The 24,009-nt window shown below is 58.8% G+C and overlaps 2 protein-coding genes across 2 annotated transcripts in view; one reads left to right on the forward strand and one right to left on the reverse strand.

The window, feature by feature from the left end:
* Window positions 1–2,869: 2,869 nt before the first annotated feature.
* On the reverse strand, window positions 2,870–6,661 carry LOC122432905 (wiskott-Aldrich syndrome protein homolog 1-like). The gene is made up of 5 exons (XM_043455204.1): window positions 6,237–6,661; window positions 5,995–6,113; window positions 5,783–5,850; window positions 4,917–5,039; window positions 2,870–3,010 (listed from the first exon to the last, which is right to left on the reverse strand). The coding sequence occupies exons 1-5, from the start codon at window positions 6,659–6,661 to the stop codon at window positions 2,870–2,872; spliced, it is 876 nt and encodes a 291-aa protein (XP_043311139.1).
* PRKAR1B (protein kinase cAMP-dependent type I regulatory subunit beta) overlaps window positions 6,263–24,009 on the forward strand; it is a 68,713-nt gene continuing 50,966 nt past the window's right edge. The window contains exons 1-4 of the mRNA XM_043455605.1: window positions 6,263–6,414; window positions 7,062–7,256; window positions 18,747–18,917; window positions 21,340–21,431. Of these exons, the coding sequence (XP_043311540.1) occupies window positions 7,080–7,256; window positions 18,747–18,917; window positions 21,340–21,431 (440 nt within the window). The 5' untranslated portion in view covers window positions 6,263–6,414; window positions 7,062–7,079. The remainder of the gene's footprint in view (window positions 6,415–7,061; window positions 7,257–18,746; window positions 18,918–21,339; window positions 21,432–24,009) is intronic.

A 24,009-nucleotide genomic window follows, 5' to 3' on the forward strand; every position in this document is an offset into this window, starting at 1 on the left:
ATAGACACGGTGACCACTGCCCACTATGGATGGACGTGATAACAAAGTGGGGATGAAGGAGAGAATCAGGAGATTCACAGATAAAGCAGTAGAGTCTGCTCGATCTAAGCAGCAGAGAATAGACTGAAAAAGAAGAGACACACAGCCTCAGTCACCAGAGACCCGGAGCAAGAGGAGGGAGCATGTGGGCTGCAAAGCGCTGCAAGGAATAACGGCCAGAAACTTCCTGAATTTGGCGAAAGACAAACCCATAGACACAACAGACTGACTGAGGCCTATGTAGGCCGGCGTGTAGTGTTCGTCGCTCAGTCGTGTCCGACTCTGTGTCACCGTGGCTGTAGCCCCCAGGCTCCTCTGTCCATGGACTTCTCCAGGCAGGAATACTGGAGTGGGTAGCTCTTCCCTTCTCCAGGGGATCTTGCCCACCCAGGGATGGAACCCGAGTCTCCTGCATTGGAGGAGGATTCTTTACCATCTGAGCCACCAGGGAAGAGCTAAGCCCTCTAAAAACCCTTATCAAGACACATCGTAATTAAATCTCTGAAAACAAATGACAGAAAAAAAATGTGAAAACAGAGAGAGATGCTGTTTTGCCTCCAGAGGGACGTGAGTATGAACGAGAGATTTCTTGCTGGAAATCACAGTGGCCAGAAGGAAGTGGCACGTTTTTTAACATCTGATGGTCGCAGCAAACCAGGGTACTCTGTGTGAGAGAAGTGAGAGCAGTGGAGGGAGGATTCTGCACCACACGACGTGGAGGAACGTCAGTGCCCCTGGACTGATGACTGCATGCGCACACGGGAGTGTGTAGAGCGCCGCTCACAGACGTCGACAGCGATGCACTCAGCACGCCATCCAGTGGAATTCTGACGGATACCCAGGTACCCCACACTGGCACGAGAGAGGACAAGCGCCACTTGAGCACTGATTATCAGCAGTTACTGCAGATGTGAATGGCGTGTACACACCAGTGAGAAGACACACAGATTCGCAGGAGGAATAAAACCTGTGACCCAACTTGACGTTGTCTGTCACACGCTGAAACTCTCTTCAACTGTGATAACATGGGGAGGCGGAAAGAAAAAGAATGGGAAAAGATCTATCATGTAAACATTCTTTTTGAAAAAGTAGAATGATGACCGTCAGCCAAGGTAGACATCAGAGCAAGGGGAATTTCCAGGGGAAAAACTGGTCGATTGTATAACAATAAAAGGATCAGCCCAGCAGGCAGGTACATAGCAATCGCAATGTTTACGACCCAAGCAGATCTTTAACATACACAGAGCAAACACTGGTGGAGCTGCAGTGAGAGAGACAAACCCCCCAGTTTCAGGTGGGGCCTCGGCTCCCACTCCTCACCGCTGCTGGGACGACTGGGCATTCGGAAAGGACACAGAACACTGTCGATCGGAGGGATCAGTGGACACTCATGGAGCCCTCCAGCCAATAGGCACGTAGTGCACGCTGTTCACAGTGCCCGGAGACGTGCCGGAGTAGACCGTGTGGATCCTGGGCCATAAAACAGACCTTGACAAACGTGAAGGAAGTGAAGTCAGAGCATAAAAATCAGTAACAGACTCTACATGTGGACGTTAACTCAGTTCTACTCAGAAACAAAGAGGAAGGACTGTTGATACAGGCAGAGACGCGGGTGCACCTCTGAGTGCACTCAGCGGGTGTGATGAGTAAAAGACAGTCACGACGAGACACTGACTGCCTGAGTCCCTGTAAACAGTCCTGAGATGACAGTTGCGGGAGTGGAGGCCCCGGGAGTGGTCTCCGGGGCTGGGGCATGGGCTGGGTGTGACCGCACCAGTGTGGCGAGGGAGCTTCTTATAGTGATGGTGCCTGAGCCTCCTGACTGAGGTGGTGGCTCTGTGAGCGCTCAGGGGAGTCCAGCCTCCTGTCCCGTCCCCAGATGTCCTTCCAGACTGAATAAACAGGGGCAGTAGGACAGAGGGGCCAGTACTTAGACAGACCGTGCCTAGAAAGGCGAGAAAACATGAAACAGGAACAGGAAGCTACATAAGAGAGAGACGTGGATGGCAGAAGCAGAAATGCTCAAATCAGGTGAGTAGACATTTGGAAGAATGTGGAGAAATTAGGACCCTGAGCCTCAGTGGTGGGAATGTAAGCTAGTGCAGCCACCGAGGAACCCTGTGGTTCCTAAAAAAATTAAACAGGATTAGCAAGTGACCTGCCAATTCTACACGCGGGTGCAGAAGGGAAATCGGGGCGGGGGGGCAGGGGACGGAGGGGAGGGGCGGGCTCTCGGGTCTGCCCCCGTTGTTCACAGCGGCCAGAGGGTGAGCCTGGGACGGGTGGGTACACACCACCCGAGGCGTGTGCGTGCGCATCCATGTGGTGAGAGCCGCCTCCACACGGGGCCGTGAATCTGCGTCCCGCTTCCCTGAGGCAGTGAGGCTGGTGCGGTGGCTGGGGTCTGGGCATCCTAGCTGCCAGAGGCTGTCCCGATGCAATAGGCGGCGAAGCCCAGTTGGCAAGTTTGTGGTGGGGTGGCCGCTCAAGGGAGAGGAAGAACGCAAACTTCTCCTTTTTCCCAGTCTGGTCCCTGGCCTTGGCCCGGCTGGATGAGGGAAAACACTTTAAATCAGGTTGCAGTTTTGACCATTTCATAGCACTGGACACTTGAAGTGACTGAGTTGACACTGGGTATGTACCTTGACATGATGGTAGAACTTTGAAATTCTCTACGTTTGAGCCGAAATGTGATGGAACTGCCCCAACTGTATAGGCAGGAGTCGGGAGGGAACCTTCTCCTCCGAATGGATTTTAAAGACCCGGTCAGGGCAGGAAGGAGTGACTTCAGGTCTGTTCCAGGAGCCCCCGTTCAGTGTCCTGGACTGTGTCATTTCACCAGCACAATAAACCGCTGCGAGCCAGCGTGCTTGGTCGGTCTGTTCATTAGCTCCTCCGGCCGGTTCTTGTGGGACGCTCGGGGTCCCGGCGTCCACAGCAGACCCTCCTCACAAAGCTGAGGGCAGGAAACCTGTGGACGGCGGGGATGAAGAGGAAGGACCTCACCAGGCACAGATGAGGGGGCCAGGGCCTGGGGCACTGGGGACAGGAGACCTTTGCCGCCCGCGGGTGTCCCTGCTTTTGTCCTCTGCAGATGTTGTGGAAGTCACCACAAACGTAGGGCCTCACACTCCTGATCATCTTGCGTCAGTGGGTCAGGAGTCCAGCAGGGCTCGGGTGTGTCCCCTGAAAGCAACCCTGGAGGCCTGGGCTTGTCCTTCCCTGGGGGCCCGCGCCTTGGGTGGCCTGCGCCTCTCGGACCCCTACCCCGAGCTCCAGGACGGGTCCCTCCCCTCAGGCTCCTGCTTGGGCTCCTCTTCTGCACCCGCACAGGCCTGACGGCTCTGCTCTGTGCAGGGGGCTGAGCTTGCCACCATCCCCCCAGCCCCACCAGGAGGGACGTGGCTGGACGAGCTGTAACTGGTAGCCTTGCGGTCACTGGACTGATCACCTGCTTCTTGCTCATCCCAGTGGGTCCCTTTGGTTCCCCGTCAGCAGGTGCTGGCAGCCACGCCCACCTCCACGCCCACAGGCGGGAGACTGGAGGGTCTTCCAGGTGAAGCCCCCGACGGCCCCCACGCTGTTGCTGGTGAGGAAGCAGGACCCACCTAGAAGTCTGCCTGCCAAGCCCAGCTCAGCACCCCCGGGCCGGGGACGTACTGAGACCTCCCTCGCCTGGGCAGGTACCCACGTCTGTCTCCTTGCCCCTTAGGGCCTAAAGGACAAGATGCGCAGCGTCCACACTCCCTGGGGTGCTCGGCACAGCAGGGGCCAGAGAAGGGGGCAGGTTCAGCAATCAGCCTCCGGCTCGCTTGGCACAGAGCCAGGGCTGCAGGGAGACCCCGGCGGCACCCCCAAGGGCTCAAGCTGGCCTGCAGGTGTGAGGGCCCCAGGCAGGGAGAGTTCCTCACAGAAGCAATGTCCCTGTTGAATCTTGGCAGGTGAACTGGACTTGTCACCACCAGGAGTCTGGGGCGGGGGAGCAGGTGGTTGGAAAATAAGGTGGTTTTGAAGCTGGACCTTTGCAAGACGTGGAGACTCAGGCTCCAGGGCGGGGTGAGGACCCCGAGCTGCGGCACGAGCAGCCCTTCTGTGGGGAAAGCAGGAGGGCTGGAGGGGACACACAGGCCAGCACAGCTTGTGGGGACGTTTGCCGACGACATGATCCCCGCCTCACGTCTTCAGGACGCCCAGTCAACCAGGGCTTGTCACTGTCCAGCCCAGCGAGGTAAGGACCTTGACCCAGCTGTGCGTGGCGACACTGGTCCACTCAGCTCCCTGACCCTGCTCCAGGCGGGGCATCCCTGCTGTCCCCACGCGAGGGCACTGGCCACCCGCGGTCTAGTCGGCTTCCCTAATGGGCCCTGTGCTCACCCCCCATCTCACGGGAAGGGGCGTGGGTCGTGTAGTTCAGGGTGGAGGCACCTGGATCAGCTGCGAGGAACCACTGTGCCATCACTGGGAACATGAGCTGGGCTGCCTTGGCGGCTCAGCAGTAGTGCAGGAGACGTGGGCTCTGTGCCCGGGTCAGGAAGATCCCCTGAGGGGCAAGTGGCAGCCCACTCCGTATTCTTGCCTGGAGAATCCCACGGACAGAGGGGCCTGGGGCTACAGCTCATGTGGTCGCAAGAGTCGGACACGATTCAGCCTCTCAACAGCAGCAACAACCAGTCAGTGCCACCCGGTTCTGGACATGGGGAGGCCGGGCCTGGTTTGAGGGCCCCTGGCTCCCTGCCTCAAAGCGGTGAGTGCCTGGATGAATGGGAAGTGTTTCCCTTCCACCCAAGTGACCGGTGAAGGGGGTTGGGGCCCCAGGAGAAATGAGGGGGCTTTCCAGCAGGTTGGACTGCTGGGGCAGGGCTCTTAGGGCGGCCCACCTGCAGGCCCTGGATGTGGGGGCCCCTGAGATAGGCCCCCAAGGGGCCTGGAAGGGTCTGAGGGGAGAGGCTGGTGGGGGCTGCCCCCGTGGTGGCGGGAGCATGGGGCTCATTCAGTCCCAGCTGAGAGGGGCCGGGGAGCAAGGTTCTGGGGGGCCGGGCACCCAGCTGCCTGCCAGCCACTGCACCTGGTCTGCCAGCCGCGGTCCGGGGGCTCTCTGCCCGGGCAAAGCATCCAGCTAAGGGTGTGTGTGTGTGGTGGGGGGGGTGCTGGGGTCCAAAGGCCATCCTCAGAGAGGGTCCCCCTCCCGCGGACCATGCGGGGGAGGGCCCCACACAGATCTCGGGAGCACCCAGGAGGCCCTGAGAACAGAAGCCTGCCCTGGAGCGTACGCCTCCCACAGAAGTCTGTCATGTGAAACCTGGCCCCCGGTTTTGTCACCCTCCCCACCAGGCCACCTTCCTCCATCCGTGGGATTCTCCAGGCAAGAATACTGAAGTGGACTGCGTGCCCTCCTCCAGGGGATCTTGCTGACCCAGGGATTGGACCAGCATCTGTTAGATCTCCTGCATTGACAGGAGGGTTCTTTACCACTAGCACCGTCTGGGAAGCCTCCAGGCAAAGGGTGGGGACCCCCAACTGCCTGAAATGACATTTCTGCCACTACCCAGGCAGAACGGGGGCAAAACGTGATGGTGGTGGTGGTGGTTTAGTTGCTAAGTCACGTCCGACTTTTGCGACCCTCTGGCAGGACTCACCCCAGGCCCCTCCACCATGGGATTCTCCAGGCAAGAACACTGGAGTGGGTCGCTATTTCCTTCTCCAAAACGAGCTGTTAGGCAACTGGAAAACACAGGCGACTGACTCCCATTGCTGCCAGCCTGGCTGGAGGCTTAGGGGCTGTGCTGGCCTCTGACTTCTGGGACCCCTGGGCTGGGGGAAGAATTTAGAGTGACCCTGTGATGACCCCCCCCCCCAATCTGGGTGAAGCTGGTGCCCCTAATCAGGGGCCACCAGTGCAGGCCCTGTGACCCAGAGGTGACACCCAGGTGTGAAGGTTGGGGGGGGGGTGCTCACCATCACCCCCAAGGCCCCAGGGGGCTGCCACCAGCCAGATGGGCAAGCTGGGTAATCGAGCCTCCATTGGGGGGGTGAAGGTGTGAGGCAGGCGCGTGGGGGCGGTCGTGGTGGTCCTCCTGGCAGCGCAGCAGCACACTGATATGTGTCGGTCTGTCAAATGTGGGGCTTGTCAGCCTGCATGTCTGGGGTGAGGGTGAGGAGGCGGGACGGGAGGGGGAGCGGGGGCAGGGGTAGTTTGCCCAGGCGGGAGATCTGGGCGGCAGGGAGAGGGGGTTGGGGGTGGGCCGGTAGGAGGGTGGACCGCGCGGCGCGGCGCGGGGGCGGGCGGAAGGCGGCGCCGCTGCAGTGCGGGACCGCTCGCCCGCCGTGCCCGCGTCCCCGCGCAGCCACCTCCGGCCTTGGGCGCCGCGCATCCAGGTACGCGGGGCTGGGGAGGGTCAGCGCTGGAGCCCTCGGCCGTCCGGAGGCACCGGGAAGCGTGGGCCCTGGGGGAGCCCCCGCCTCTTAGCCCGACCCGGGCCATGGTGCCGCGGTGGTCTGAGCGCGGGGACAGGGGGCGCGGGGGCCGGGGTCGCCGAGTTGCGTGCAGCGCGGGCCGGCAGGCCGGGTTCCGAGCTGTCATTGTGACCTGGCCGAGCGCGGGCCGGACGCGCGGCCCTGCCATTGTTCTCCGGGTTCGTCTTCCCGGGAGGCCCGGCTCCTGGCTTCGTTCCTTTCCCGTTTCCCTTCCTTTTGCTGCGGACCGTGTAACCGCGCCCCCCGCCCCCATCATCTCCCCGGGAGCTCGCGGGAGGCCCTCTAGCCAGGAAGGTCCGGGGAGGGGAGGGATGGTCGCACGTGAGACCCCTTACTGGCCGGCTGCGCGCACAGGCCGGCCGCCCCGCTTCCCCGCTTCCCCACCGGCCCTGGCGGGCCCCCACGCGCCCCCGCGAGCATCTGCCTAGAGGTGAGCTTTGCCTCGAGGACGAGGGGCCTCTGGCAGGGCAAACGCCCCGGTCGCCAGGCCGGGTCAGGCCCGGGCGCTTGCTGGAGGCGCGCGGCCTGCGGACTCGCCTCTCCCGCAGGACGCGCCGCGCGTCGCCATGGCCGCGCCGGGGGCGCAGCAGCTGGACGAAGACGACGGCCTGCGGGCCTGTGAGCTCTACGTGCAGAGGCGCGGCATCCAGCAGGTGCTCAAGGACTGCATCGTGCAGCTTTGCTTGGCCAAGCCCGAGCGCCCCATGCGGTTCCTGCGCGAGCACTTCGAGAGGCTGGAGAAGGTCAGTGGCTGCGGGCCTGGTCCCCGCGGGCGGGGTGTCGGGCGGCGGGCTCCCCCGGCCTCCCTCCCACCCCTACGTGCTCAGCACGCGCCGGAGCCGCGCTCTGCAGCCCCTAGGAGGCCCGGCGGCTTCACGCCCCCACAGGACCCCATCTTCTCTCGCGGCTCAGGCTCTCAGGGGGGCCCCCGGAAGGCTTGGGATCGTTTGGGAAGTGGTGGTTGTGACTGTTGCTTGTGGGGTCACCAGCAGTTCTCAACTCAGGGGCCGTCAGAGATGCGCTCTGCGCTCAGGGTGAAAGCTAACGGGCCACCGAGGAACGCGGTGGAGCTGCAGAGGTCAGCCTGACGAGGGTCCTCAGTCCTGAGACCAGGCGTGCGGGCCCCTCAGACCCGCGGCTGCCCACCCCGCTCCCTCCTGCCTGGATGACCCCCTTCACTCCTCCTGGTTCCTGGTGTGGGCGGGGGCTGGGAGCAGGAGATGGGCAGGAGCCCCAGAGGACCCTCGAGCAGCTTCCCTCACCCCTCATCCCCCCCACCTTCCCCCTCATCCCCTGTCTCTTCCCCCTCATCCCCCACCCCAGGCACTCTCTCTGGGGTCACCCCAGGCTCCTCCCAGGTCCTTGTGTCAGGACCTGTCTGACACTGCCCGCCCCTCCTGGGGACTGAACGGGATCCCAGTTGGGGCCCAGCTCTGTTTTAATCACGTCTGTGTCCCCGAGCCCCGCAGTGTTTTACTTCTGATGGGGGCCCCTGTAGACAGAGAGCCTTAACCCAGAGGAATGGATTTATTTCTTCCCTTTGAAACAACTCGTTAAAGCACATTTTTATGTAATACATGCCTTTTAAAGAAAATTTGGAAAGTTCAGAAGTGGAAAGAAGTAGAAATCACCTGGAGTTCTTCCCACCTGTCCATACCCCCTGCTCATCGTGGTTTTGAAACAAAGTTGGAATCATGTTATGGATGCAGTTTTATGTTGTGCATTTATTACACATTCCTCATAGTCCTCACTATAAATGATTGTGTAGTTTGTGTGGAGAAGATTCACCAAAGTTTTCTCAACATTTTCCTCACGATTGGACAGTTGTTTCCAATTAAAAAAAATTTTTTTTCATTTTGGAAAGTAATGTCATATGAACATATTCATACATAGATTTTTTTCTCTTTCTGCATGTAGCATTGTTTAGAGGTGGAATTACTGAAATTCAAGATGGACTTACTGGGTTTCAGAGATCTTGTTGGTGTGGTCAGGGTCTCTCCAAAGGGAGCATCAATTTAAGACCCACCAACAGATGGTGTGGCTGTGGCCACCCACCCTAGCCAGCTTTAGCTGTGCTTGCCTGTGGGCGCAGCGCGCGAGCAGAGTTGCTTAGTTGTGTCTGACTCTTTTTGACCCCACAGACTCTAGCCTGCCAGGCTTCTCTGTCCAAGGGATTCGCCAGGCAAGAATACTGGAGTTGGGTTGCCATGCCCTTCTCCATGGCTTTGGCTGATTTAGTGTGAAAAGCTGTTTTTCAGTTGGTGGCTGAACATGGTCATGTGGCTTTCATCTGTTTTTCTTCGGTTCCTCGCTGTGTAGGAGAGGTGTGGGCGCCCAGAGGGCAGGGGCGGGGGCGTGCTATTTTCCGGCACGTGTGAGGGGGAGAGTCAGGCGCTGACAGTGCCTCTTGACTCGACTTGTTCACTACGACCCCAGCCAGGTGACGTGTCCCATGGGATGTGAGCTCTCAGCAGGATGGAGGCAGGCAGCCTGCTTGGAGGCCAGAGGCAGGGTCCGGCCAGACCTGAGGCCTCAGAATGAGACCTGAGCAGAGGGTCCCAGTGGGAGGGATCCTCTTGCCCCCAGGGGCATCTGCAGTGGCCAGAGACGCTTGGTGTTGTTACACCTGGCGGGAGAGGGGGTGCTTCTGTCCCCTGGGGGGAGTGGATGTGGAATGAGAGGCTCGGGGGGCCTTCCTGGTCCTGCTGGGGGATGGGGGTAGGGTGAGGAGCAAGGCCTGGACCGTGACTCCTAGGACTGGCCTGAGTCCCGAGTGAAGGGGTGCCTCTTGCCAAGAAGGGGGCCGTGGGGAGAGGCAGGGTTGGACAGAAAGATAAGAGAAATGCCTTGGAGGGTCTGAGTCATCAAAGAGGCTGTGGGTCTGGAGCCTGCGGGGGAGAGGCCTGGCGGGCACAGAGGTTTAGGAGGATTGACTGACAGTTCTCGCCTGGAGGGGCAGTTTCCAGCCTGCATTCAACAGGTGAGGACTGAGGTTTGGAGAAGGGTGACCTGAAGGCCTGAAGGTTCCAGGCTCCAGGCTGACTGGGTGGAGTCTCTGAAATTGCCTGCGAGTTTTTACAAGCGGGTACATTTTACTGGGGAGAGTCCCTGGGATTTGCAGTGGGTGCTCAGATGGACCCGAGATCCCCAAACGCGAAGTGCCCTGAGGTGTCCTCAAACCCACGGGCGTCTCACTGCCTGCTGCACCTGTGGACCAGGGTGACCACGGTCGGAGAGGCTCTTGCTGTGGGGCCTGGTCCCGGGCCCCTCTCCGCAGGAGGCCGGCAGGCCAGAAGCCTGGGAAGGGACGAGTTTCTCCCCTTGTGTGGCGAGGGGGAAGCATATGTCCGTGGCCTTGATAAGCGCGGAGGCTGCAGCTGCCCACACAGGCCGGCGGGGATGGCCTGGCTCCTGGGGTGCTGCCCTGGCTGGGGTGCGGTGCCCGGCGCCCAGGCCTCAGTGAGGGAGCCGGCGAGGAGGCGGGTTTGTTCTCAGGTGGAAGCTTGAGGGGGCAGAATAGTCTATATCCCCTTGCAAAGCACAGCCTTGGAGCCGCTCTGGGATTTGGTGGGTTTAAATGGAGCAGGAGCGATGGTGGAGTCGCACCCGTGTGCCACCCCTACGTTTCCCCCAGGAGTTTCCTTGCTTGCAGGACGCGCTTACACACAGATGTGGATAATCGTGTATGTGTGCATTTTTTGTTAGATATTTCTTTTTTATTCAAACTTATCATTTATTTATTTCCGGCTGTGCCGAGTCTTTGTTTTGTGTGTAGGCTTCCTGCGGGGGCGGCGGGCAGGCTGCCCTCTAGCGCGGTGCGCTGGGTCCGGGGCGTCTCTGGCAGCGTGGCTGTGCAGGCCTCAGTGGCTGGCGCGCTGGCGTCGTCACCCCGCAGCACATAGACTCTTTCCGGGTCAGGGATCGAACTCACATCCCCCGCACCGGCAGGAGGACCCCTCAGCACCGGCCACCACGGAAGCCCTGATGTTTTTCTTCCTAATAGCATTTTTTATGGTAAAACATACATGACATAGAATTCAGCATTCTGGCCGCTTTTCAGCGTGCATCTCAGTGGCCTTAGGGGCACTCCTGTGGCCCTGTGTCCACATGAGCAGCGTTTCCGTGGCTTCTCGTGGCTGTTCCGTTTTTCCATCCTGTGGATGTGTCATAGTTCTACTTTCTTTCCATCATTTTGTGTTTGATGGCTTTCAGTTTTTTTTTTTTTCCTCCAGAAAGCACCTTTATGCCGAGGAGATGATTTCAGAGAAATAAGCGGGTTTGTAGCAGGCTTATCAGGAAGGACTCGGGGCTGAGCGTCTGCATGTGTCCCTGCTGCCCGTCTGCTCCCGGAGGGCCGGGTCAGCCCGTGGTCTGCTCCCAGAGGGCCGGGTCAGCCCGTGGTCAGGCTGCACCCTCTCCCGCGCCCTCGCTGATGCTGCTCTGCGCTGCCTTGTGGCCCTGCGCCTCGTCCGGCGGCCCTGTCTCCTGATCCTGGGGCGGTGGTGGCTTCCCTCTGGTCCGTTGGTCAAACGCCTGCTGACCCAGGCTCGCTCTGTGCCTTTGATGAGACCGCAGTCACGCTGGGTCTCCCTTGTGATGGGCGGGCAGGGCTTCGGGAGAGCCGGCGGTGGCTTCCATGGAGGTGCACCCTGTCGGGGCACAGAAGGCTGCTCCTGAGACGAGGGCCGTGGTCTGTGCTGGGCGTCCAAGGCGTCTGGTGACTCTGTGTGGAGGGTCACCCTGTGTTTGCTGGTGGCCGGTGCTGCCTGTGGCGGACAGAGGTGTCCATCCGCTGGTCTGGCGTTGACCTCCTCTTGGAAGGGCCATCCACCCCCTGGCACATCGATAGTCTAGGCCCTCCCTTGCAGGGGGCCACCGGGGAAGCCAAGGTGGGGGGTGCGTCCACGTGCAGCCCGGGGGCCGACAGTGGGCTGCATCCGGTTGGGGGCGGCCGGGGCTGTTGTGGGGCAGCACGCTCTCCGTTCTGCAGGGCGGGGGCGGGGGCTGTGTGTGCATGGGGACCAGAGGCAGCTGGGAGTCTCTGTGCCTCCCTGCGATGTTTGATGTGAACCTGTGACTGCTTAAAAAAGACAAACTCTCTGAAATTAAAAAGAAAAAGTGGGGCCCTCATATCTTTGGCCCTAATGATTTCTCCCCTGCTCTGCTGAGACGTCCACTTAGCTGCGTGGAGGGGTTCGGGAGAGGCAGACGTCAGCGGGCTGAGAAGATGGAATAAAGAGGGTGTGGAGACCAGTTAGAGGTGGGGGAGAGGGGCTGGGCCGGGTCTCCAGGCTTATGGGTGGGCGTGGGAGGGTCCTGGGCCCTGTTAGCACTGGACAGCTGGCCCCAAGGTCTGGGGGAAGGCGGTGGAGACAGTGGGCTTTGGGGGAAGCTGAGGTTGGGGTGTAGGTGTGTCTGGCAGCACAGTGGGTAGCCATGTGCCCGGGCTGAGACGGGCCTCAGAGCACCAGTGGATCAAGGGAGTGACCAGCAGCCCTGCTCCATTATTACTGACCAGCGCCCACAGTTCACCTGAAGCTTCCCTCATGGTGCACATTCTCTGGGTTTAGACAAGCACGTGGAGTGTCTCCATCATCACAGCGTCATGCAGAGTCGCCGCGGCCCTAAAAACCCCTGTGCTCCACCTGTTCACCACTCCCTCCCCCAAGCCTGGCGGCCGGTCCTTTCCCGGCCTCCGCGGTTTCCGGAAGGTCACAGCACGTAGTTGTTTCAGACTGGCTTCTTTCCCTTAGTGATTCGCACCGAAGCGTTCTCTGGGTCTTCTCATGACTTAATAGCTCATTTCTTTTTATTATCTAATGATATTCTGTTGTCGGGATGAACCCCAGTTTATTTATTCATCACCGGCTGAATGACTGGCTGTTTCCAAGTTTTAGCAATTGGGACGAAAGCTGCTATAAACGTCTCTGTGTGGGATTTTATGTGATGTAGGTTTATCTCGTTTGATAAACACCAGGAGTGCAGTTGCCGTGTTGCATGGAGACAGACACCAGAGTGTCTTCCAGAGCGGCTGCCCCGTTTTGCATCCAGGCATTTTGCGGCCATGGGTGAGGGTTCCTGTCGTCTGTGTCCTGGATTCTGGTCATCCCCGCAGGCCTGCAGGTAGCTCATTGTTGCTTTAGTTTGTGTTTCTCAGATGACACGTGAGGAGAAGCAGCTTTCCCATGCTTGGTTGCCATCTGCAGATCTTCCTTACGAGGAAAATCTGTTCAGATCTTTGGCCTGTTTTCCATTCAGGTTTGTTTTCTTACTGTTGAGTTTTAAGAGCTTCCTAGGTGGCGCTAGTGGTAAAGAACTGGCCAGCCAATGCCAGAGTCTTCCCTGGGTCGGGAGGATCCCCTGGGGGAGGAAATGGCAACCCACTCCAGTCTTCTTGCCTGGAGAATCCCACGGACAGAGGAGCCTGGTGGGCTGCAGTCCATGGGGTCACAAAGAGTTGGACACGACTGAAGCGACTTGGCACGCACACACAGAGCTTTTTGTACATTTTGCACACGAATCCTGTCTTAGATATATCTGTTTTGCAGATATTTTCTCCTAGTCCATGTCTTGTCTTTTCATTCTCTTGATTATATACAATTTTTTTTCTTTGGCCTCGCATGTGACTTGCAGGATCTTAGCCCCCCGACCAGGGGCAGAGTCCAGGCTCCGCTGTGAAAGCACACAGCCCTAACCTCTGCACCACCATGGAATTCCCTGGCTGTGCGTAATTCTGAATCCTGCTTTTCGGTGTCTTAAACCAAACTTTACACAGTTACTAAATTTATTAAAAGTATGATTTAAAGGTGCAGTGTATTTTATTATATAGATATCTCTAACTTGATTTAAGCAATCTCTTATTGTTGTTGGTTGAAGTAAAAAATTTTTAAGCCCTGCAAGGACATTCTGCTACAGATACCTTGTTGACGCCTCTCACTGTTTCCTTAGGATGTGTTTTAAGACAGAATTACGAAGCTCAGAAGTACCCACTGATAATAAAGCCACTTCTCCTAAAAGGTTTCACTCGTTCATTCATTCATCCCGCCAGTTTTTATTGAACACCTCCACGTGCCGGCACTGTCCCAGGTGCCGAGGACGTGCTGGTGAGCCCCCGGGGAAGCCCCCTGGGAAGCAATGACTCCACGCGGGCCATGACTCAGGGAGCACACGGTGCCTGCCTCATTGTCACTGAGCTGGTTTCCTTTTCCCGTCTCTGTCTCCTGAGATCACGATCGGGTTACATCAGAGACCCTACCCTAGCAAGATGTGTGTGAATCAGAACTTTAGAGTTTGAGAATGAAGTACCCAGTGTGACTTGTTATCTCAAGGGACGCCAGGACGGGTTTGTCTTTTTCTCACTCAGAAACCAAATTCTTTTACTGCAATCCAATCAAGTTACAAATTATTAATAAAAAGCCAGAAAAAAGAGAAGGAGCCAGAAGCCTCTACGTATGTTTGGAAATCAGTAACGAGCTTTTGTCTGTGCATCAGCAGAAGAAGACTGTCGTGGTAAAAAGTTATGAGATATTTAGGTTGAGCACCAGTAGCAGCATTACGTATCAAAGCTGTGAGACTAGCAACATTGGTGCCTAGAGGGGAATGTGTGGCCTCATTAGGAAACAAGATAAATAAAAATAAGATGAGAAATTAACGAGCTGTGTGTTTTAGTTTCCTCGGGTGCCATAGCAAATTGACAAGAAAGTGGGCAGCTTAGAACAGGTATTTATTACCTCAGTTGTGCAACCCAGAAACCCCAAATCAAGGCTTTGGCAAAGGTAGTTACTTCTGGGGGCTCTGATGGGGGTCCATCCCAGGTCTCCCCTGCTTCTCGGGGGTCTGACGGGGGTCCACCCTTGGCCCCCCAGTTTCCGGGGGCTGCCCTTGACTGGCAGACCCTTCACCAGACAGTCCCATGTTCATCCCTGTGTGTCTGTGTCAAGACTGCCTCCTAAAAGGACGTGTGTCGCTAGATTAGGGTCACTCCGATGCAGCATGACCTCATCTTAACTTGATTGTTCCTGCAAAGAGTTATTTCCCAGTTAAGCCACACTCGGAAGTTCTTCATGGATATGAAGTTTTGAGGGACCATTTTCAACCCATTGCCAGATGCCACCTGAGAAAATAGGAGGAGAGAAAGCAAGCAAGACAGAAACATGGAAAATAAGGATAAAAGCTGAAGCTAATCTAGCAGAAATCGAAGAAATAGCAGCAGACAATAAAATCAGAGTCTGACTCTGAAGAGACGGGCGAAGCAAACATCCCAGAGGGCTGCCACATTGTGAGATGTACACTAATTTGCCACACGTGGGGGAGGAGGGGGGTCGAGGAGGAGAGTGGGGAGGGTGGGGAGGGGTGGACTCAGATCTGCCCACGTTCCCTGGTTCAGCCCTGCTCATCTGGGTGGACTCAGAAGACACCTCCTCCAGGAAGCCCTCCTTGACTCCTTGCTGAGGATGGTCTAACAGCCTGCTATTGCTGGCACAGCCCCTTGTACATGGCTTTACAAGCCACGTGGTGGCTTTAGTGGTGCTCACCTGTCATCTTGCTGAGCCCTCTCACTGCCTCTGTCCTGTTCGAGCTCTGACAGTAACCTCCTTCATGACAGAACCACACCCTTTTCCCCTGTTGCATTTTGTGTATGAAGCCTTGTATACAGAAGGTGCCCAATAAATGATCGAAGCCCTGTGTTTCTCTTCTTGCCCTGCGGCTGGGTGACCAGGTGCCCTGGACACGCCCCTTACCCTGGGACTCTCCTGCAAGTGAGGGGGCAGGCGGTGTTCCCGCCCAGTGAGTGGGGGGCGGGGTGAGGGGTTCCGCGGTCCCAGGGTCCCAGGCGTGCAGGGTGTTGGGGGGTGAGCTCAGTCATGTAGCGTCTCCCTAGACCCCCCGTCATTGTCTCCCCTCGGGCTGGAAGCCTGCACTTCACCCCCTCGTGTGGGAAAAACCCGGTCAGAAGATGAGCTGCCCACACTGCGGCCCAGGCAGACCCTGGCCCCGGGGGCAGAACACGGTCCCTGGAGCTGCCTCTGCGTTAGGGGCAGATTCCGCAGCTTTCTGGGAAGGCCGTTCCCACACTCTGGTTATGAAGATGCCTTTGGCCTGGATTGCCTGTCCTGACCCTGAGTCCTCCACCATCCTGCAGCCCAGACAGCTCATCAGCCCGGATATGGGAGACAGGAAGGGGAGCTCCGAGAGCCAGACGGTTTCCTGGAATCTCCCGGGTCGGGGGGCGGGGGGTGTCATCCAGGAATAATGGTCTGGTGTGGAGGAGCCCTGGGGGGCCATGGCTCCTGGGAACCCCCGGGTCCTTTTAACCCCCCCGAAGGGGCTCCATGCTTTGAACCACCAGTGTCCTGCTTCATCTGACCCTTTGCTGCCAAAGATGGAAAATCATCTCTGTGCCCGGCCGGAGCTGCTCATGGGTCCAGGAAAGCAAGGGCTGGACCTCAGCTTCCTGGAAGAAAAGCGGCTTCTGGCGGCTTCCCTGGGGAGCCCCGGGTCCTCGCCATGACCGCGGGCCTGGGTCAGCCTCTGTCCACAGTGCTGTGGGCCACTCCCAAGGCCAGGTCTCTCCATTATCGTGAAGTCAGTGTGTCCCAAACCCACTCAGGTCAACCAGATCGAAACCAAACCAAAACACAGAAAGTGGCAAGGGTGCCTGGGGATTGCACTGCAGCTGGGAGCGTGGAACGGGGCGGCCAGTGGAGACAGCTCAGAGGTTCTTCACTGAGCTGAGCGTGATGCCCCGGGGTGTCCCCAGGAACGGCACACAGTGCTGAGACACGCGCCCGCACACTCAACACCCATGGCAGTCGAGGGGTGAACCCAGTCCCTGTCGACCAGCCATGAACGGGCCATTGAGATGTGATAGGATGGAGTTGGACTCAGCTATGGAAAGGAGGGGCGAGCTGGCACCTCAGCAACATGTGTACCTTGGAGACCATCAGAGAGGGAGGGCCCGGCATGGATGGACACGCACCGTGGGACTGCTCCCGTGAAACGTCCAGAAGGGGCATGTGCACAGACATGGCAGGTGGGCTAGTGAGTGCCAGGCCTGGGTGGAGGGTGCAGGGGTCTGGCAGGTGTTTGGTGGTGATGAGATACCTGGATCTCGGTGCTAGTGATGTTTGTATAACGTTAAGAATGCCCTGAAGGCCACAGAACTGCACACTTTTAAGACGATGGGCTGTTAATTTTATGTTGTGTGAGTTTCACTTCAATCGAAGCAAAGCCCCCTCATTTGCTCAATCACCTCTCGGGCCCCTCGCTTCTGCAGGAAGCCTGGGGTCATTTCCTCCTGACCTGCTCCCACCTCTCTGCCCCGGGTCACCACCACCATGGAGCCTGATCACTTCTGCATGGCGGGACTCTGTGGACGTCCTGCGGTGGCCGGGCACCTCTGCTGACTCCTCTCTTCTGGGTGCCGGCAGAGCCGGGAGTCACTCTAGGCAGTCCACACTGCACCCTGGGGGCCTTTACATGGTGTCGCTTCAGGGTCCCACCGACTCACTTCTGCCTGACTACTGTTTTTTCTTTTCGGCCACGTGGCTTGTGGGATCTTAGTTCCCCCGAACAGGGATCAAACCTGGGCCCTCAGCAGTGGTAGCGTGGGGTCCTAACCACTGGACCCCAGGGAATTCCCTTGTTCTGGTCTTTAATAATTTTTCTAAGAGCAAAGGCCCAGGGTGTCTCACTTGAGATGCAGCTGACATTTCTAGTCAAAATTCATGGTTTACAGGAGCAGTCGGTGACATTTGTGATGACTTCTGTAAACGCGGGACGGTCTTACCAACAGTTTCTAGTTCATTTCTGGCCGCTGCAGGTGGGCTTGCCCTGGTCGTGGCGTCAGGGGCTGCTCTCCAGCTGCAGCTTCTCGTTGCAGAGTGCGACCTCAGTAGTCGCGGTGCCCGGGTTTAGTTGCCCCAAGGCACGTGGGGTCATCCCGGACCAGGGATTGAACCCACGGCCCCTGCTTTGGCAGGTGGGTTCTTCACCACTGGACCACCAGGGAAGCCCTTACCCACAATCTTAATGTTGAGTAGAGCTAATGAAAATGATATTTCCCTGGTGGCTCCGTGGTAAAGAATCTGCCTGCCAATGCAGGAAACTTGGGTTTGATCCCTGGGTTGGAAAGATCCCCTGGAGAAGGAAATGGCAACCCACTCCAGTTTTCTTGCCTGGGACATCCTGTGGACAGAGGAGCCTGGCGGGTTGTGAGCGAGTTGCACATGACTTAGCGACGGAACAGCAGCGCATTGCTCGTGTGTTGGCATTCATCTCTCGCCCAGTAAACTGCAGTGGTGGCACATAACCCAGGGACTCCTGGCTCCGGGGAAATACTGATGCCAGTCTCAGGGAGGATGGGAAGGCTGTCGTCATGGTAACAGGAGAGCAGCAAGGCGTGACCTTGGAAGGCAGTTCTGGAGCAGTCGGTGGTGCTGGTGTGTCCAGGGCTGCCCTTCGGGGAAGCCCTCTCACCCACAAGGCACTGGGGCTGCTGCCCAGCCTTGCGGATGCTGGGTTTTGGATGAACACCATGTTCGGTGGCGTGAGTAAAGCATCTGTCCTCGGGGTCTCTGTAGATGCAGAGTTGTGTGGAGTCAGCCGTGCTGCTCAGCCTGTGCTGCTCTGACCGCCCCGGGCCATGTGCTGGGAAGCCCCGTCTCCATCTGGGGACCAGCTGGTCACCAGGTTGCTCTGGGGCTGTGGGGCTGTGGGGTCAGCCATGGGAGACCTCCACGTCCCTTTGCACGTTTTGGATTTGGGGGCCTCTGTGTGTAAACCTGGCTTTTAAAAAGCAGTAGCTTTTGGGTCTGTCTCCCTGTTATGCACCCAACTCCTGTCTCCTGCGCCTCAGCGGGCACCGCTGCCCTCAGGGTGAAGCCTGGGGCCTGGGGGCACCCCACGTGCTTGCTGGGGGCTTGGGTTGACTCGAATTTGGTTCCAGGACACGTTGCTCAAAGTGTGAATGAGCAGAAAGCCTCCTGGAGCCAGGGTGCTATGGCCAGCAGAGCTGTGGGCTGGGAGTCCTGGGGGGGGGGGGCGGGGGTCAGCACGGGGCACCCCTAGGGCGCTGGAGAGCGGGGGGTGGGGGTGGGGTCCGGGACAGGAGCCCGGCCAGGGTGCTCAGGGTCCCCTGCCTTCCCGGGACCCCACGGCCTCCTGGACGACTCTGGGGTTCTGCCACGACGGCCTCTCCTCTCACCCCTCCCTGTTGCCCCCCTGCTCCCCAGGAAGAAAACAGACAGATCCTGGCTCAGCAGAAGTCGGCCTCGCAGTCGGACTTGCAGGACGAGGATGTGTCTCCGTTGCCGCCCAATCCCGTGGTGAAGGCCCGGCACCGGCGCGGCGGCGTGAGCGCCGAGGTGTACACGGAGGAGGACGCGGTGTCCTACGTGCGGAAGGTGGGCCTGGACTGGCCCCCTGCGTGCTCCGCCCCGCCCACGCCCCGCCCACAGCCCGGAGCTGCGCCGATCTCCCTGGGTGGGGGGCGGAGGGGGCGGTCCTGTGGTCCCCGCTGAGCCTGAGCCTCGCCCCCGCACTTACCTGAGCTCCCGTGGGGCCCCTGCCGCCCATGGTTCTTGACGCCGATAGGCTGGGGATAGGGTGGGTCCACCCAGGTTGTGGGGTGTGGGGGAGGAGCCCCAGGTCTGTGGCCACGCTTTCCTGTCCTCCTGGCTTCATCCTGCAGGCTGGACCCCGACCTCGGAGCTGTCTGGAGGGAGCCCGCCACACCCTGGCCATCAAGCTCCCTTCCTCTCCCGCTGAGCAGGGCTCCCCTCTACCTTGTCAGGGGCCTGGCTGGTGAGACAGCGCTGGTGGCCACGTGGCCCCCAAGGCCCCCTTGGACCTGTCAGTCCCTCTTATGCATTTCTACAGCTAGCTTTGCTTTTTAAAATTTTTTAAAAAATAGTTTATGGCCATTAAAAATTTTGAAAAATTAGGAAAATGTGAGTAACATAAGGTTTACCACCTGTGTTTGTTCCTGCCGCCATGACAAGAGGCTGGGGGCTTACACAGAAGACATATACTGTCACAACTTGGGGGCTCAGGGTCCCAGACCAAGGTGCCGGCAGGGTGGGTTCCTGGTGAGGACCCTCTTCCCGGGTCCCCAGACAGTCGTCACCTTTGCACGTGTTTTCAGGTCGAGTTGGGGGGCCGTGTGTGGAGCAAGCTCTCAGGGTCTCGACTTACAAGGGCACCGATCACATCCTGGGGACACCGCCCCCACAACCTCCCCCGATGCCATCCCCCTCCCGAAGCCCCATCACCGAACCCTGTAACCTGGGGACCCTCCCTAGGCCGTGGTCCTTGGGCTTCGACATAGGGATCTGGGGACAGAGTGGCCACGGCACTTCAGCCACTGTCATGCCACGGTCATCACTGTCATCTCCAGGATGCTTTCATCTCACAAAACTGAACCTCTGTCTGCATGTGACCACACCTACCCCCAGCCCTCCCAATTATCAGGGAATAAAACCAGCGAAAGTACAGTTGAGAAGCCCACCAGGACACTTCACTCCTGTGGCCTTTCTCCTGAAACCCAGGACTCATGTCTAACGCGGAGTTCCCCAGACACACCCAGAGGGAGGGACGCTCTGCAGAGTAACTGGCCGGCCCTCCTCCGAGGACCTGTCCCCGACCAGAGGGGCTGAGGAGTGGTCGCCTGTGTGTGGCCCGGGTGGGGGCTGAGGAGGGGGGACGGATGTGTGGGTTTAGTCCCTGGGAAGCTGGTGGGGGTGCTCCGGGGCAACCCTGGGTGTGGCAGGAGGGCGGGGTGCCTTCAGTATTGCAGGTCTGACCTGCTATACAGTGGTTGGACCTGAGGCGGCTTTTCAGGAGGCTCCGTCCTGGCCCCCAGGGGTCTCCTTTTACAAGGGTTCCGTGGTTTCAGACATAGTGCGCCCACCTGGGGGGTCCTGACGTCCCCCCTACCCCAGCCTGGAAGAGAGTGAGGGGCAGCTGAGCATGAGGCGGGGCCGTGTCACGGCACAGTCAGCCTCCCCCTTGGTGTCCTTTTTTAAGACAACGTTTCTTTATTGAGCTGCCTCAGGTCTTAGCTGCCACGCACGGACAGCAGCTGCTCCAGGATTCAGCTGCTCCTTGGCATGTGGGACGTTAATCTCCTGACCAGGGATCAAACCCACGTCCCCCGCATTGTGAGGCGGGTTCTTAAGCTTTGGGCCACGGGGGAAGTTCCTCTTGGTGTCTTTTAAGGGAAGAACCTTGGAGTTGGAGATGCTGGTGCTGGTCACCAACGGAGCACATCGTGAGTGCCGCGGGCTGGTCCCGGTGGGCATGGGGATGGCTTTTTACCCACATTTTGGCCAACTGGGTCCAGACCCCTACCCGCCCCCTCCATCACCAGCTAGGAGTGTGGAGCCAGCCTTGGGTCACGTTATCTTTTGTTCCCCCAGTTTTCAAGTACTTCAGTAAGTACTTACTACCTGAAGAAAAGCCAAAGAAAGAAAGAAGATTTTAAAAGGCATGGTAATCCAGGGGCCAAGAGGTCCGTAGTGTCTTTTAGAAGCTCTGGCGGCCCCCAGCGCCTGTCCACCAAGACCCTGAGTTCACGGTGACACTTAGGCCAGCTCTGGGTCACTCTCAGCTCCTTCTCTATTCTTTACTTTTTAAATTTAAAAAAGTTGTGACGCTCAGCTAGCATTTCAAGTTTTCTGTCTACCATCACTGGTAGACACATCTTGCAGGCTGGGCAGCAACATTTCTTGGGGTCTAGCAGGTACCCAGAGAGGCTGGTACCCGGAGAGGCTGGCAGGTTCAGGCCCTGGGATGTCGCAGGTCTGACTTCGCCTGGCCTCCCCGCAGGTCATCCCCAAGGACTACAAGACCATGACGGCGCTGGCCAAGGCCATCTCCAAGAACGTGCTCTTCTCTCACCTGGACGACAATGAGCGGAGGTAGGAGTTGGGGGCTGGCGGGACGCCCGCTCCACGGCACGTGGGTCGGCTTTGGGAGCACAGGCTCGGGGTGGGGGTGGCCTCCGGAAATGAAGCGCTGTGTGCACCTGGGCTGCCTCCCAAATCTGGGTCAGGATCGGAAGTGCCTGTAGGCCGGCCTTGTCACAGAAAGACACCTCGTCTGCTTGCAGAGGGCCGAACGCGCTGCCTTCTGGGGGCGCGCGTGGAAGCACGTCTGTGCACTCAGCACGGGGTCCTGAAGGAGGGTGACTGAGCTGGGTGATGGGCAGCACTGGCTGGAAGGGGCGGACGTGGGGCGAGGGTGCGGGTTACCGCAGGGGGTGGACATGGGGCGAGGGTGTGGGTTACCCCGGGGGTGGACGTGGGGCGAGGGTGTGGGTTACCCCGGGGGTGGACGTGGGGTGAGGGTGCGGGTTACCCCGGGGGTGGACGTGGGGCGAGGGTGCGGGTTACCCTGGGGGTGGACGTGGGGCGAGGGTGTGGGTTACCCTAGGGGGTGGACGTGGGGTGTAGGTTACCCCAGAGGGTGGACGTGGGGCAAGGGTGCAGGTTACCACAGGGGGTGGACGTGGGGAGGGGGGTGCAGGTTACCTCAGAGGGTGGACGTGGGGTGTAGGTTACCCCAGAGGGTGGACGTGGGGTGTAGGTTTCCCCAGGGGGTGGATGGAGGGTGGGGGTGTGGGTTACCCCAGGAGGTGCATGTGGGGTGGGGATGCAGGTTACTTCAGGGAGTGGTCCAGGTCTGAAGGCGCTGGGGTGCTTTGCCTGAGAATTGAGACCATGTGAGTAATAGGGAAAGCTGGAATGTTTTGTGCCCCGCCGCCCAGGTGAGAGGGCCCTTGGGGCACTGGGTGCAGTCCTTCAGGGCTGACTCTGTGCCACAGCTGAACCTGGGCGGAGCGGGAGGACGCCCCGGTGGAGCCTCACGCCCATGAGGAGCACAGCATCTGCCCTGCATGCTCCGGGCCGTGTCACGAGGCTGCTTTCCTTCCCTGGCTCCTGCGTTTTTCAGGACACGCAGCGTTTGGATGACATGCCTGTCCTCAGAGGCTCGTTGAAAGTATTTGCCTGTTTAAGATAAACTTCTCAATGTGGATCAAAGAGTAAATGATGTCTAGAAATTTGGTTTTTCTAAAAAAATTCATTTTCCCCCCATTCTCAGCAAACTGATTCATTAGCCTCATTGAGCACATTTTGAGAACAGTCCATGTAGGATGTACACATGGCGAACAGAATGAAGGGAGAAGAACTCTTTGTTTTTTCACAATGGCAGCTTTTTTGAAAAGCTGATTTTATTTATTCATCTGTGGTTGCACTGGGTCTTTGTGCTGCGTACAGGTTTTCCCCTAGTTGCACCGAGAGGGGTCTTCGTGGCTGAGCATTCGGGCTTCTCACTGCTGTGGCTTCGCCCTGGTGCGGAGCTCAGGATCTTGGTCCACGGGTCAGTTGTCCGTGGAACGTGGACTCTTCCCGGACCAAGCATCGGCAGGCAGAAGCTTACCCACTGTGGCACCAGGAAAATCCTGAGAAGGCCTCTTTGCGACCCCCTCCCCACAGTGACCACCTGCTGCAGTCTGGGGTGGTCCCTGCAGGCTGCTGTCTGTGAGCGTGTTGTGTGGAGCCGGATGGGACACACGCATCTTCTGAGGCCTGGGGGCCTCCCCTGTGACCCCTGTCTGGTGGTTGTGGGCCTGTCGCTCTACTGAGGGGTGGTCGGTTTGTCCACCAGTGCCCTTACCAAGGCCGCTGGGACGTCTCTCCTGTGTTAGGGGCCTCGGAGGAGACCGAGGTCGCTGGGACGTCTCTCCTGCGTTAGGGGTGGAGACTGAGGAGTGGTCTTCTGCAGGGCCGGCTCCCGGAGCAGTGTGGCGGCACTGGGCAGGTGCCAGGTTGGGTTTTCAGGTTTGTGGTACATTGTGCTGGCCAGTCACCCAGGAAGGCCGTAGGCATGTCCAGGAGACCTGAGGTTGGGGTTGGCCCCTCCTGGCCCCCAGCATGGGGACGAGGCTGCTTCCTGGGGCGGGCGGGAGGTTGGCGTTGGAGAGGCTTCGTCTGCAGAAGCCCGTGGGGTGGGCGGGGCTGGAGGGCCAGTGCTCCTCTCCAGGACCGCCCGCGCTCAGTCCTCCCTGGTGTCCTGGACTGCCCTCTCACTCTGCTCTGCAGTTCCTCGCAGACCCATGGAAGGTGGACGTGGGGGACACCTCACAGTCACCCCCCGACCCCCTCTCCCTCCGCTGAGTAGCCTTCCTGGTGCTGGGCACCCCAGTTGCGATGGCCTGATACCACATTTGAGATGAGAGGGCGTCATTTCTCTGAAAACTGCTGACACCTGGGCGCAGCTCACTGGCTTCCCTGGAAGCTGCTGAGCAGGTCTGCGGCCTGGACTCTTATGCCCAGAACAGAAGGGTTTGGGCTCAGAATTGCAAGGCTTCTCAGCAGGTCCTGCCCTTTCACGGCCCTGCCAGCCCCAGGCAGTGGCTGATGGAGCGAGGTCTTAGCTTAGGGCCAAGGCAGCTGAGCAGGACTCCCTCTCCGGGCAGTTTCTGGCAGCATGTGT

The sequence above is a fragment of the Cervus canadensis genome, chromosome 32 (genome assembly GCF_019320065.1).
Source record: "Cervus canadensis isolate Bull #8, Minnesota chromosome 32, ASM1932006v1, whole genome shotgun sequence".
Lineage (NCBI taxonomy): Eukaryota > Metazoa > Chordata > Mammalia > Artiodactyla > Cervidae > Cervus > Cervus canadensis.

Coding starts and splice junctions, on each gene's coding strand:
- LOC122432905 (XM_043455204.1), bottom strand. CDS start 6,661: ATGGCAGGGCCGCGCGTCCGGCCCGCGCTCGGCCAGGTCACAATGACA. Junction 5,040..5,782: donor CCAGGCTGGCAGCAATGGGA/GTCAGTCGCCTG, acceptor GGCCCCTCTCAG/CTGGGACTGAATGAGCCCCA. Junction 3,011..4,916: donor CCCACATCCAGGGCCTGCAG/GTGGGCCGCCCT, acceptor CGCCGTCCACAG/GTTTCCTGCCCTCAGCTTTG.